A 13,075-nucleotide genomic window follows, 5' to 3' on the forward strand; every position below is an offset into this window, starting at 1 on the left:
CCCCAGTCCAGGAGTCATTTGAATAGCCTGATACAAGCCCCACATTTGACATTTATATACCGGGCCACGACATTTTACCCACATGAGCAAAATACCTATTTAAATCCCTCACACACACATTCTTCATTAGAACAAAAACAGACATCCCTATCCAGGTGATGCTATAGGGGGGACCCCAAAGAGACAAGAGACTACTTTGCAGAGTGGACTCTTAACTGAACCCTCAGTCTCCTGTTGGCATCTGCATCTTAGAGCCTTGGACCCCTAAAACTGTAATCTGAACTCTTCTTTTCTCCCCTCTCCACCCCACCATGGACTGCTCACTCTTCAGTGGACTTGAGCTCCGCCAGTGAAGATGATTTTGACAGTGAAGACAGCGAGCAAGAGCTGAAGGGTTACGCTTGTCGTCACTGCTTCACCACTAGTATGTACCACTGGATAGATGTTGTGCCCTGCTCTTTTGAGGCTCATGCTTTATTTGGGCAGATTTACTAAGCTCAACTGGTCTCGGGTGCTGTTAAGACTTTTACATTTGGTGAATTGAAATGTGATATTATTACAGTTGAAGTCTGTGGAGGGGCAGTAATTTATTCTGATTTTGAATTCCAATGTTATGGAGAAAGTTGAGGAATAAATACAACAAACTCTCCCTGGCCATATTAAATCCTTTATGGACATTACTTTCTATTTAGCAAATCAGTCTAGTCCTCTGAACACCAGATACAGAGAACTGCCCATTACCCATGGCCTATGCTAAAGGGATTTGTTCCTAAGACTTCTAATTCATGAGCAAAATGGAGAGAGGAGGAGGAGGACTGGGCAGAAAAGACAATGGGCACAGTCCCAGAGACCTCCCAGACACAAATGGCTCTTGAGAGGCCAGAGCAGTCTGCTCCTGGATTTTGAAAGACTGTAGCTGAGGTGACATTTGGGCTTCTGGGTGAGCCTACATCCAGGGGTCCATTGCTTCTGGTAAGCTTAGTTGTTCAGGGACATGCTGACTTCTCTTTTACTCCTTCTTCAACCTTTGTGAAGCCTCCAAAGACTGGCACCACGGCGGCCGAGAAAACATCCTTCTGTGCACTGACTGTCGGATCCATTTCAAGAAGTACGGTGAGCTTCCCCCAATTGAGAAGCCAGTGGACCCACCACCCTTTATGTTCAAGCCTGTCAAAGAGGAAGAGGATGGCCTCAGCGGAAAGCATAGCATGAGGACCCGACGCAGTCGTGGCTCGGTATGACCTGGAAGCATGGCGCCATCCTTCCCCTGCCCCACCCGCCACCTCCAGGGCTCTGCCTGGGCAGGAAATGTCCAGAAACATTTGTCCTCCTTGACCTTTGCCTTTCAGGGATCCATTGGTAGTATTCACATGCCATTTCTTTGTTCATCATTCTCTTCCTCAGGCAGGCTTCCAGAGTTCTGTAAGGCTTACCAAGTTCTTTTCTGAACCTTCTTTAGGGCCAACCAACTTGCTCACAAGCCTACCAAGCACTCAGAAATAATACACAAATCCACATAAAAATGCATTCTGATACCATTTTGTTCTCTTTTGTTTTATATCCCTTTCATTTCCAAATATATTATCTTCATATAATCATATTTTATAATGGAAAAGGAAAAGAAAAGGGGGGGAACCAGTTCAGCAAAACTAGCCAGTACATTCCCCAAGTTCTACACCAGTGATCCTCCCCATGTGTAGAATGAAAGGAGTGGGTAGGAAAAGACCCCATTTTATACATGGGGAATAGTTAAGAAAACCCTAAAAGGTAAAATGATTTGCTCAAAATAATAGAAGTAGCTGAGAGGAAAATCACTGGTATTAGCTTCCATTTCAGAGCTGTTTTTCCTCTTCCCTAGGGTGGTTGATAAGTTTCCTTCCCATTCTCCCCCCTCACCCTATTTTTGCCCTGGGATTTGTTTCTCCATACATTTTTGAAGACTTTGCCATGTTTTTCCTTCATATATCATTTCTCTATCTGCGTTCAGATTATGGCAGGACATTGGCAAGGAGAGCTAGAGGGTCCACTCTTGTGTCCTTCACTCTGACTTGATCTTCTCTGAGCCTTTGCCTTCGGAGTGGTGGGCTTTCACACCCACCTTTCCCTTCCTTACTTTCTCATCTTGGTGCAGTCCTCTAACGCTTTCCTGCTTGCTTGAATGGGAACTTCATTAATGCTCCACCATCATTGAAAACAAAAATAAAAGACAGCTTGGAAGACTTCAGTGTTTGGTATAACTAGTAGATCTCATTCTATGCAAGCTGGAGGCAAGTTTACTGTCTTTCTGACATCCTCCATCGGGTTCATTGGACCCAATGCTTTTCATCAGAACTTAGGATTCCCATGCCTTTAGTGTAAATAGATTGAGAAAGACTGAGTGCTCCCTAGTTTTCCATTTTTTAACCTTAATTTAGATTAGCTTTAGAGAAAATGTTATTTCATGATGAAAAGACAGGAGGAGAAGAAAAGAGGGGGCAGAGGTATTTTTCTTTTTCTTTTTTTTTTTTTTGCAAGGCATTGGGTTAAGTAACATGCCCAAGGTCACACAGCTAGATAATTATTTCTGGGGGCGGGGGTGTTTTGGGGAATACTAGATGTCTACACTACGTAGTGGCCGAAAGAAGCAGCCTGCTAGCCCAGATGGTAGAGCCTCACCCATCAACGAAGATATCCGGTCGAGTGGTCGTAACTCTCCTAGTGCAGCCAGCACCTCAAGCAATGATAGTAAAGCAGATTCTGTGAAGAAATCCACTAAGGTGAGTGCCCCATCCCGAGTGGTAATTTCTTTGGTTGCTTCAAGGTTCGAGTCTAGGCCCCATCAGGTCAACCTCTCTTCTTTCCAATTCATTCTTCACACAGTTGTCAAAATAATCATAAAAATGCTCCAGCCTAACTTTGTTAAATGAAAGGCCAATCTCTCTTCTCTTCTCCAAAGCCTTCAGTGGTTTCCCCTTGCCTCTGGGATTCAGGAGATGCCCTCCAACTTCTCCCTTAATATTCTCTGTCAAAGACACATTTTAGGGAGCATTATATCAAGAATTAAAAACCTAAAGGGAATTGGAGGTCATTTGGTCCAGCATCCTTATTTTGGAAATGAGAAATTTGAGATTCAGAGATTTAAGTGACTTTATGGTCACATAGTTATCAAGTGATAAAGCTGAGATTTTTGAACCTTGATCTTTGACTCAGCACAGAGTTCTTGCCACTCTGTCCTGCATTTGTGTTAATATTATTGTGATAATGGTGATGGTAATAATGAGAATGATGATACCATCTTATTTCATATTACTCCCTTTCATTCATTTCCAACCAAACTGGACTCCTGTTATTCCCCAAATTCAGTACTCTCTCTGCCACCCCAGTGTAGACCATGTTCTCAGGCCTGAAATCCCCCTCATGAGGGTCACAGATTCTCAAAATAGGAAAGAACCTAAGGGGTCTGGGCCTCAACAGCACTTCTCCAAAGTGGTCTGAATGGCCTGGAAGACTTCCAGAGAAGGGACTGTGGCCCCTTTGGGAGAGCTCTAATGGAGATTGTTCTCCTGTCCAGCCTAGATGTGCTGCAAGAGAGTCTGTTTGAGTTTACTTTCTATCTTAATTAAAACAATGGAACAGAAAACATACTCAAACCCTGATATCATCTCTCCATTGTATCATTCTTGTTAATAGAAGATAAAGGAAGAAGCATCTTCACCTCTCAAGAGCACCAAGCGTCAGAGAGAAAAGGCAGCATCAGATACTGAGGAGCCTGAGCGAACCAGCGCCAAGAAGTCCAAAACCCACAGCCCCCAGGTGAGACCCCTGGTGGCAAGCTTGGGCCCCACTCTCCACTGCTTTCTTAAGATGGATTCCCTCCTGAATCCTGCCTGAGAAGCATTCTGCCAAAAAGCCTGGCCTGACTGGGAGTGTGCCTACATCATCTCTTCCTTTCTTAGACCAGTTTTCCAGCCCAGAGAATTTGGTTGAGCAATAAATTAACCACCAGGTCAAACTCTGCAGCTCTAACCTTAGCCTGGCAGCTCAGGGTTTGGGTCTGGGAGCTAGGAATGAAAGGGGAGAGGAAGAGAAAGCCCTTTTCTAAGTTAATAGTTAGGAATTGGGGTCATAAGCATTTTTAAAACTGGTAAAAAATATGTTGCACAGCAGCAGTTTGGGGGAGAATGCTTTACAGAGCAGTTCCCTCTCTCAGAAAGATGGGAGACCTTGGGGAAAACTAGTCCAGCTGAGCAGGCAGAGAACTGACTCAGGAGACAGACTCCCGGGGCAGCCCTGGGGAGACACACATGGCCAGGGCTGTCCAGAGACAAGACTTGGGCATGCTGGTTTTGGGCAGCTCATGAGCATGTGGGGAGAGTTTCAGGAAGCACGTCACCTCTCTTTTCCCTTCTCCCTGTAGGAGATCAGCCGGCCCAACTCTCCTTCAGAGGGTGAGGGAGAAGGAGAGAGTTCAGACAGCCGCAGCGTGAATGATGAAGGGAGCAGTGACCCCAAGGACATTGACCAAGACAATCGCAGCACCTCCCCCAGCATCCCCAGCCCTCAGGACAATGAGAGTGACTCAGATTCCTCTGCCCAACAGCAAGTGGTGCAGGCTCCTGGCGGCCCTGCGCAGGCCGCCCCCTCTACTCCCCCTGGCGTAGCCCAGCTTCCAGCTCCAGTGGCCACAGCAGCCAGTGCTCCGGCAGCGCCCCCTCAGGTTTCCCCATCAGTAGCTCAGCCACCTGGCCAGCCTCAGGCTCCTGTTCCATCTCCTGCCCATGCCCACATCCAGCAGGCCCCAGCTCTGCATCCACAAAGACTTCCTTCCCCACATCCACCTTTGCAGCCCTTAAGCGTAGCACAGAACCAGCCCCAGGCTCCTGCCTCAGCCCAATCTCATCCACAGCCCCCCCTCCATGGCCAAGTGCCCCCTGGGCCTCACAGCCTGCAGGCACAGCCGCTCCTACCGCATCCAGGACCTCCACAACCTTTCCCCCTCGCCCCCCCTCAGTCTTCTCAGTCTCAGGTTCCACTCCCAGCAACACAAGCTCCTTCCCATCCTCATGGCTCCTTACAGGTCCCAGCCTCCCAACCATCCTTACAGCCTCCCCAGCCCCCAAGAGAACAGCCACTTCCTCCTGCACCTATGGCAATGCCTCACATCAAACCCCCTCCCACTACCCCTATCCCACAGTTGCCCACCCCACAGTCCCACAAGCACCCACCTCATCTCTCAGGACCTTCTCCATTCTCCATGAATTCCAATCTGCCACCACCTCCTGCTTTGAAACCCCTGAGCTCCCTGTCCACACATCACCCCCCCTCGGCTCACCCGCCTCCTCTACAGCTGATGCCCCAGAGTCAACCACTGCAGTCATCTCCAGCTCAGCCCCCAGTTCTTACTCAAAGCCAGAGCCTCGCACCGGTGGCCAGCCATCCCCCCTCAGGCCTTCACCAGGTTCCCCCCCAGCCTCCATTTTCTCAGCACCCCTTTGTGCCTGGGGGGCCCCCTCCCATCACTCCTCCATCCTGTCCTTCCACCTCCACTCCCCCATCTGGGCCAAGTGCTCCATCCCAGCCATCCTGTTCCACGCCTGGGACCTCTAGTGGAAGTGGCCCTGTAGTGACCTCCTGCGCCATCCCACCCATCCAGATCAAGGAGGAGGCACCTGATGAAACAGAGGAGCCTGAAAGCCCCCCTCCCCCACCCCGAAGCCCTTCCCCTGAGCCCACTGTAGTGGATACACCAAGCCACGCCAGCCAGTCAGCAAGGTAAGGGCCTCTGCATGGAGGGAGGGTTCCGTGTGCTGGCCAGTCTAGATCCGCTGTCCCAGGTCTTACTCTGATCATCAGGTAGGCCATGCTTGAGTCCCCCCGGCCAGGCATGGATCTCAGAGCTCTTTGATGAGTTAAGAGGAGGATGGTGGATCAGCTTGGTTAGCTCCTGGAGAAGCGTTGGGCCAGTCCCTCCTCCACAGAAGCATCTGGTGTGTTTGCTAAGCAGTCTTTGGTCCTTTTCAGATTCTACAAACACTTGGACCGGGGCTACAACTCATGTGCGCGAACTGACCTTTACTTCATGCCCCTGTCGGGATCCAAACTTGCCAAGAAGAGGGAGGAGGCGATTGAAAAGGCCAAACGCGAGGCAGAGCAGAAGGCGCGAGAAGAGAGGGAACGAGAAAAGGAGAAAGAAAAGGAGAGGGAACGCGAGCGGGAACGTGAACGAGAAGCAGAGCGAGCTGCGGTGAGTCTTCCCAGCCCATCAAAGCATCAAAGCGGACGGGGCAAAGACCATTAGGATGACGGGTCATCAAGATGAGGCAGACCAGGGGTGCTACTCCTCATGATCCTTTTGAGAGCTGAAGTCTTCTGTGAGACCCAAGTGTGTGGGGGGGTGTAGATAGATAGAATTCTGGACTTGGGACCAGGGAGATCTGAGTTCAGATCCCACCTCTGATAGGCAAGTCACTCACTACTTTGTAAAGTCAATGTTCCATCGGAGTCAGATGGGCTTGTTGAAGCCAGCTGCTTTGTAGACCTGAAAGGCAGTGACACCCACCATCCTTAGGGGTTCTGGGGGAGAACCGATAAGAATATATTTTCATCTTATCACTTAAGCTTCCAGTCTATTTTCCCCCAAATTATTTCTGATTTAGTTAGCAAAATCCAGGGACTGTGGCAGGAGTTGAGAGGGGGTGAGCTGGGGTAGACTGAGGCAGAGTGACCATCCCAAGGGATTCTCTTGTGCTTCCTTCTGTGCCTGTGACACCCAGGCAGGATTGCTTTCCTCCTCGGGGCTTCTGCCCACTTCCCTTTCTCTGCCTTCCTTAATTCCACCAGAGACTTTCCTTGTCTGTACCAGAAGCGACAGGTTCAGGCTCGTCCCTTTCAGGAGAGTTTTCGGGGGCTCTCTCCTCTTTGCCCTGCCCTCCCAGGCTGGTTATTGTCTGAAGTTTGTGGGAGAGCTCCCAGACCATGAAGTGGAGACTGCGGGTAGCAGAGGAGGCATTGCATGTTCCTAGGCAAGGAGCCCATAGCTCTGTGGTTGGCTGGGTTGTGTGGACAGTGCCATGGAAGCTTTTGGTCACTAACCTTCTCCCTTCTCCTTTCTCCTGTAGCAGAAGGCATCCAGCTCCTCCCATGAAAGCCGGCTCAGTGACTCTCAGCTCAGTGGGCCTGCCCACATGCGGCCGTCCTTTGAACCACCCCCAACCACCATCGCTGCTGTGCCCCCATACATTGGGCCCGACACACCTGCGCTTCGGACTCTTAGTGAATATGCTCGGCCTCACGTGATGTCACCTACCAACCGAAATCATCCATTCTTTGTTCCCCTCAATCCCACCGATCCCCTTCTGGCCTATCACATGCCTGGTCTCTACAATGTGGATCCTACCATCCGGGAGCGGGAACTCCGGGAACGGGAGATCCGGGAACGGGAGATCCGGGAACGTGAGCTCCGGGAGAGGATGAAGCCAGGGTTTGAGGTGAAGCCTCCGGAGTTAGATGCCCTGCACCCAGCCACCAACCCCATGGAGCACTTTGCCCGGCATGGGGCCCTCACCATACCCCCTACTGCAGGACCTCATCCTTTTGCTTCCTTCCACCCGGGGCTGAACCCCCTAGAGAGGGAGAGACTTGCCCTGGCTGGTCCCCAGCTGCGGCCTGAAATGAGCTACCCTGATAGACTGGCAGCCGAGAGAATCCATGCTGAGCGGATGGCCTCCCTGACTAATGATCCCCTTGCCCGGCTCCAGATGTTTAATGTGACCCCCCATCACCATCAACACTCACACATACACTCGCATCTTCATCTCCATCAGCAGGATCCTTTACATCAAGGTGAGTCTCAGAGGGAACTTTAGTTGGGGGGGAGTGGATCAGCCCTTCAGATGTTGGCTCCTAGGCTGACTGGAACAATGCACCTCTCCCTGGGGGAGCTGGCATGCTGAAGGGGGAATCAGTCTCATGTGCTGAAATCCTTCCTTGGGAGCTTCACAGAGGAGAGTGTTAGAAGGGCCTGGAGGACCTGCAGAACAGGGATGGTCAAGAGGTAAGACCTGCACAGGATAGGAGTATTGCACAAATGACTGTCTTCTAGAGGACTTGTGGAGATCCTCCCAAATTCTTGGGGCAGGGCAGGACAGGGTTGGCTAGCCTGACCAGACCAAGAGAAGCAGCCCCCAGGAGAGCCAGGCAGAAGAGACCTAAGCAGAGACATCACTGCCATTGAAGCCTGCAAGGTGACATCAGCTTTATTGCCTCAGCCGGCTTTTTCCCTTTTGATTTACCACACGAAGTTACTCAGAGTCTCAGGGGTCTGTGTTCTCCAGCCCTGGTGGGTAGCAAAATGTGGGGACAACATGTGTCTTTGATCTGAGCCTCTGGTGGTGACTGGGGAGTGTGGTGGAGGAGGGTTTCTAAATCACAGGCCCTTTGTTCAGCCTCTATTCTCCCAAGAGGGCTTTGATTTAGCCTGTGTACAGAGGCCGAGAGAGGGGACTCCCCTGGGTCAAGCTGAGGGAAAACCCAAGGCTGCGGCCCCCTGTAGGAGGAGAGGCTCAAAGCTCCTGTCGACTCTCCCTGTGCAGAGAGAGATGAGCATATATGTATACTACCAATTGCCTCATCTCCTGGGCCATCTCCAGGCATCTAGATCCGTATCTGACCACTGGACCCAGGTGGCTTCAGAAGGAAGAGGCTGGTGACTGAGCCCAGCAGCCCCTCACTCAGATCCAATTCATGTGCTTGCCATGGCATCATCTCCCAAGAACAAGGGACAGACATCATTACTATCTCCTCTCCATGCCCCTGCAAGGTAGAGACCAGAAGGCAAGTGACTTGTCTAAGGGCACATCACTGAGAAGTGTCTGACTGATTTGAACTCAGGTCTTCCTGACTCAGCCTGGCACGCTGAGATTTCTGCCCCCTTCCCAACACTGCCTGAAATTTCCCATCAGTAAAATGAAGCTGGATTAGATGGTCCCTTCTAGCTTTCCTTGGCCATAGTTGTGGATACTCTGGAGCAGGCGTTTTTATCTTTGGTGTGACCTGGGCCCCATGGATAGTGTCCAGAGAAGCCTCCAGACCCTTGCATTAGATTTTCAAATGCATAAAATAAAATATGAGGCAGAGGAAGTCAATTCTGCTGAGGAACATCTGTCAGAATAAGTTCAAGAAGCCCATTTCTAAAAAACTTGTAGAAAAAAGCAGAGGCCCCAGGGCAGGGTCGAAGGGTCTGCGCTAATAAACCAAAGCTAAAGGAGTTGCAGAACATTCAAAAACTAGAACTTCTTTTCGGCAAAAATTTCAACAAGACATCATTTCCACCTGGTTCAGCAGTATTAATGCCAAGGAACCCAAGAGTATTTAAAGCTCTTTAATTCTAGGAGAGTGCTGAGGGCTTTGAATGTCTCATCCCTTTGAACTGACCCTGTGGTTATTCGATGGGGGTGAAGGTTGGAGAAGCCGGCAGCACCAAACTGGCCTGCACCAGAATGAGATGCAGTGGACACCAGACCCTCATCCCTCCTAGACAAATCCCTTCCTTCCCTGCCCTGGCATCGCAGGATCTCCAGCCCCATGGCCACTGGGTGAAACAGTGCGATGAGGAGCTCAGCATAGTAGTCTCACTGTCAGGTCTAATAGGCTCTGGAAATTTCCTTAAGTGACCACTCACAGGCCCAGCAGATAGGACCTGCATCCCTGAGTGGTCAGTGCATTCACTGAGAGAAGTATGGATAGCATGGTGATCCAGTTTGATGTGATGTCAGTGCCCACTTTGTGCTAAATTGTTGGCCAGCCCGGGCTCTCCTTGCAGCTTAGGCAAATGCCTTGTCAGTGACCTGCCCCCCCCCCCCGCCCCAGGAGTTGGAACCAGCTGGTTGGGTGAAGCAGTGAGGGGCAGCTTTGTGTCTGTGTCAGGCAACGTTTGTTAAGAACCTCCTGCGGGTGCAGGGCCCTCAAGAATACACAGAAAGCAGACCCCGTAAGAGAGGCCAAAGGAAAACCACCATGGACAGAGAAGCTGAGACAACATCCACAGCTGCTTTTAGAGGAGGGGGCATGGGAGCTCTCTGAACTGGTAGTAAAGCAAAATGGTTTGCTTCTCCTACATCCCAAGGAAAGCTTAGGAGGAGTTCACCACTTTATTCAGTTGCAGATCCAAATGGAGTGGAAGACTGGCTTTTTCTGCAAGCTAACCACAACTTGGAAGGTCAGAATAGGAAAAGGATCTGTTTTTAGACCAGAGTGAGTCAATAGGTGTCACAGAACAGAGAGTCATTAGTCAGAGCCTCAAGTGGGATCTGGAGAAAACAGATTTAATTCTGGAGCCTTTTCAGCCAAAAGTACTGTAGAAATGTGTGAAAGGGGGATGGTGCTTAGCTTCAGGCAGGACACAGGAGGGGGAATGACTGGAAGAGACAAACAGAGAGAGATACCGAAGGAGACGAGAGACAGAGAGGGAGAGAGGTGGGCCCTTTCCAGAAAGAGCTCTGGGAGCACCGTGAGGCCAGGCTGGGCTGAGCCCAGGCAGGAGCTGGCTCAGAGGACTTCCTGTTTATTGTGCTCCAGTGGATCAGCATCTGCAGAACTCATCTTTTTTTCTTTTTTCTTTTTCTTCATAAATTTACTTATTTGTTTTTCCAACTCCATGTAAAGTTCGTTTTCAGCATTCATTTTTTGTAAGATTTTGAATTGCACCTTTTTCCTCCTTCCCTCCTCCTTCCCTTGACAGCAAGTAATGTGTTTAAGGTTATGTATGTCCAGCTTAACTCCCTCATCTTCATGGTCCTTGCTTCCCTGGGGGAACTGGCGAGAGAGAGAGAGAGGGAGAGGGAGAGGGAGAGGGAGAGGGAGAAGCACACCAAGTTTCCAGGTTGCCCAGGCTTTGTCTCTGCTGGGAGACAGCAGACTCTGGGTAGGCCAGGGAAGTGTGGGGTCAGTGCCTCAAGTTTTTCTAGACATTCTGGTCATGTGCTATGCCCTAAGGGTCACCTGAAGAAGAAATTGCTCCAAGACCTTGAGTGCCACCAAGATAAGATTCAGGCCATGGGCCAGACAGAGCCAAAAAGACTGATGAGAAGGGTTGGCAGGCAGGGGGAGCATGGGACCACAGGCACCCAAGGAGGGACTTGGACAGCAGCTGGGCCTGTGAGCCTGTGTGGGTCCAGGTGTGGGTGCTGGAAGCTTCTTGTCACAGATTTGGCCCTCCTCACACAGGAACAGGAGTGCCTGCTACCACTCTGATTTTCCTCTCTCCTACATAATGCTCCTTCCTGAACAAACTTGAAAGTTATGGATTGTTTATTTAACAATTAAGATTGTTGGGCAGGGGGTGGCTAGGTGGTGCAGTGGATAGAACACCAGCCCTGGAGTCAGGAGGCACCTGAGTTCAAATCCTGACTCAGACAATAATTACTTAGCTGTGTGGCCTTGGACAAGCCACTTAACCCCACTGCCTTGCAAAAAAAAAAAAAGATTGTTGGGCAAATGGATGTTGCTTCCAACAGAAGCAAAAGAGAAAGGGTTTTAGTGGGGCCAAATTCCTGAGAGTTAATAGCATAATGCCAATCTGCGCAAGTGCTACTTACTATGATACATCCTAAGAATAACAAGACCAGATGCTGATGAAGTTTCAGTACTAATACAACATACTTCCTTCTGGTTTTCTTCCATTTTCTAGGTTCTGCAGGTCCTGTGCACCCACTGGTAGACCCCCTGGCAGCTGGCCCTCACCTGGCCCGATTCCCTTATCCCCCTGGCACCCTCCCCAACCCTCTGCTTGGACAACCACCCCATGAGCATGAGATGCTTCGACATCCAGTTTTTGGTGAGAATTCTTACCTGGATGCATTTGCAAAAAGCTTCTTCAATGTTTGTCTTCAGTGAACTGCTAAAGAGGGCACACTTTGACTTCAGAGCTCTGGTCTCACCAGAGCCAGTGGCTGACCTTAACTCTGGTTTTATCTTCTTGTTCAAGAAGCATATGGGAGTAGATGTGGACAGCTCTCCCATTTTCTAAGACCCAGAGGCTCTGCGGCATCAGAAAAGGGGATTCCAACCATTTTGGAGACTAACCTGTTCTGATAAAAATGCTGCCTCCTGATTTTTAGAGGCTTTCCTCCCTTTAGAGGGGGCTTTCCTTTATTGATCTTCACTTCTATGGAATCCATTACCTCTGGGTGGATGATTCTCATAGCTGCGTGCCTGGCCCTAGGCTCCAGACCCTCTCATCTGTTCAGCATGCCCAAAGCTGGCCTTGTTCTCTTTCCTCACATTCCTCTTTGACTCCCCCCTTCGTCTTCCCCCTCCACATCCAGTCCGATGCTGCCCTTCTGCAGCTCCCCCTCTTCCTGTCTCTCTCACCCTGTCTCCTGTACCAGCTTGGCCCATCCCCCTCCAGGCCAGTACCTTCTCTTTATCCTGTGTGGATCTTGGCTGTGTGCAGTTGTTCTCCTTTGAGCTCCCTGATAGACTGAGCTCCTTGAGAGCCCAGACAGATTTTCCCTTTTTTTTTTAAATCTCTTGCACTTAGGATTGATTTGAAAACCTTAATAGTTTTGACTGTTAAAGCTACAGTTTGACCCTTTAAATGGAACAATACACAAGCATTGATTAACTCAGAGCCATGGATCAAGCTGGTACAAAAGTGCAGGAATGCTGACTGTCCTTGTTCAACAGGTACCCCGTACCCACGTGACCTGCCTGGTGCCATCCCGCCTCCGATGTCTGCTGCCCACCAGCTGCAGGCCATGCACGCCCAGTCTGCTGAGCTGCAGAGACTGGCCATGGAGCAACAGTGGCTTCACGGCCACCCCCACATGCACGGGGGGCACCTCCCCAGTCAGGAGGACTACTACAGGTGAGGACTCCCACTGCCCTTGGGCACCCCCACCCCTGCCCTCCCCTTGCCGGGTCTGCCCATATTTCCCATGGTAGACACTTACTGCTGACCTGAGTGAACATTAAGGAAGAGACTTTGGTGTCTTCCTGGCCTAAAGGGACTCCCAGTCCCATCCTACAGTAGGGAGAGCCATGTGCAAGCGGGTACTGCCAAGTGTCTCCAGGGTATCTGGAAGGGCAGCAGGAGGGG

The 13,075-nt window shown here is 50.4% G+C and overlaps 1 protein-coding gene across 11 annotated transcripts in view; it reads left to right on the plus strand.

The window, feature by feature from the left end:
• The window catches only part of RERE (arginine-glutamic acid dipeptide repeats), a 570,111-nt gene that overhangs the window by 553,818 nt on the left and 3,218 nt on the right, over window positions 1-13,075 (plus strand). For 10 of the 11 annotated variants that reach the window (XM_074218539.1, XM_074218549.1, XM_074218543.1 and 7 more), the window contains 9 exons: window positions 332-424; window positions 1,036-1,235; window positions 2,595-2,756; window positions 3,670-3,792; window positions 4,397-5,751; window positions 6,001-6,223; window positions 7,098-7,821; window positions 11,666-11,812; window positions 12,664-12,844. In XM_074218539.1, coding sequence (XP_074074640.1) covers window positions 332-424; window positions 1,036-1,235; window positions 2,595-2,756; window positions 3,670-3,792; window positions 4,397-5,751; window positions 6,001-6,223; window positions 7,098-7,821; window positions 11,666-11,812; window positions 12,664-12,844 — 3,208 coding nt within the window. The remainder of the gene's footprint in view (window positions 1-331; window positions 425-1,035; window positions 1,236-2,594; window positions 2,757-3,669; window positions 3,793-4,396; window positions 5,752-6,000; window positions 6,224-7,097; window positions 7,822-11,665; window positions 11,813-12,663; window positions 12,845-13,075) is intronic. The other variant, XM_074218548.1, reaches the window with a different exon arrangement.

This window comes from Macrotis lagotis, chromosome 1 (assembly GCF_037893015.1).
Source record: "Macrotis lagotis isolate mMagLag1 chromosome 1, bilby.v1.9.chrom.fasta, whole genome shotgun sequence".
Lineage (NCBI taxonomy): Eukaryota > Metazoa > Chordata > Mammalia > Peramelemorphia > Peramelidae > Macrotis > Macrotis lagotis.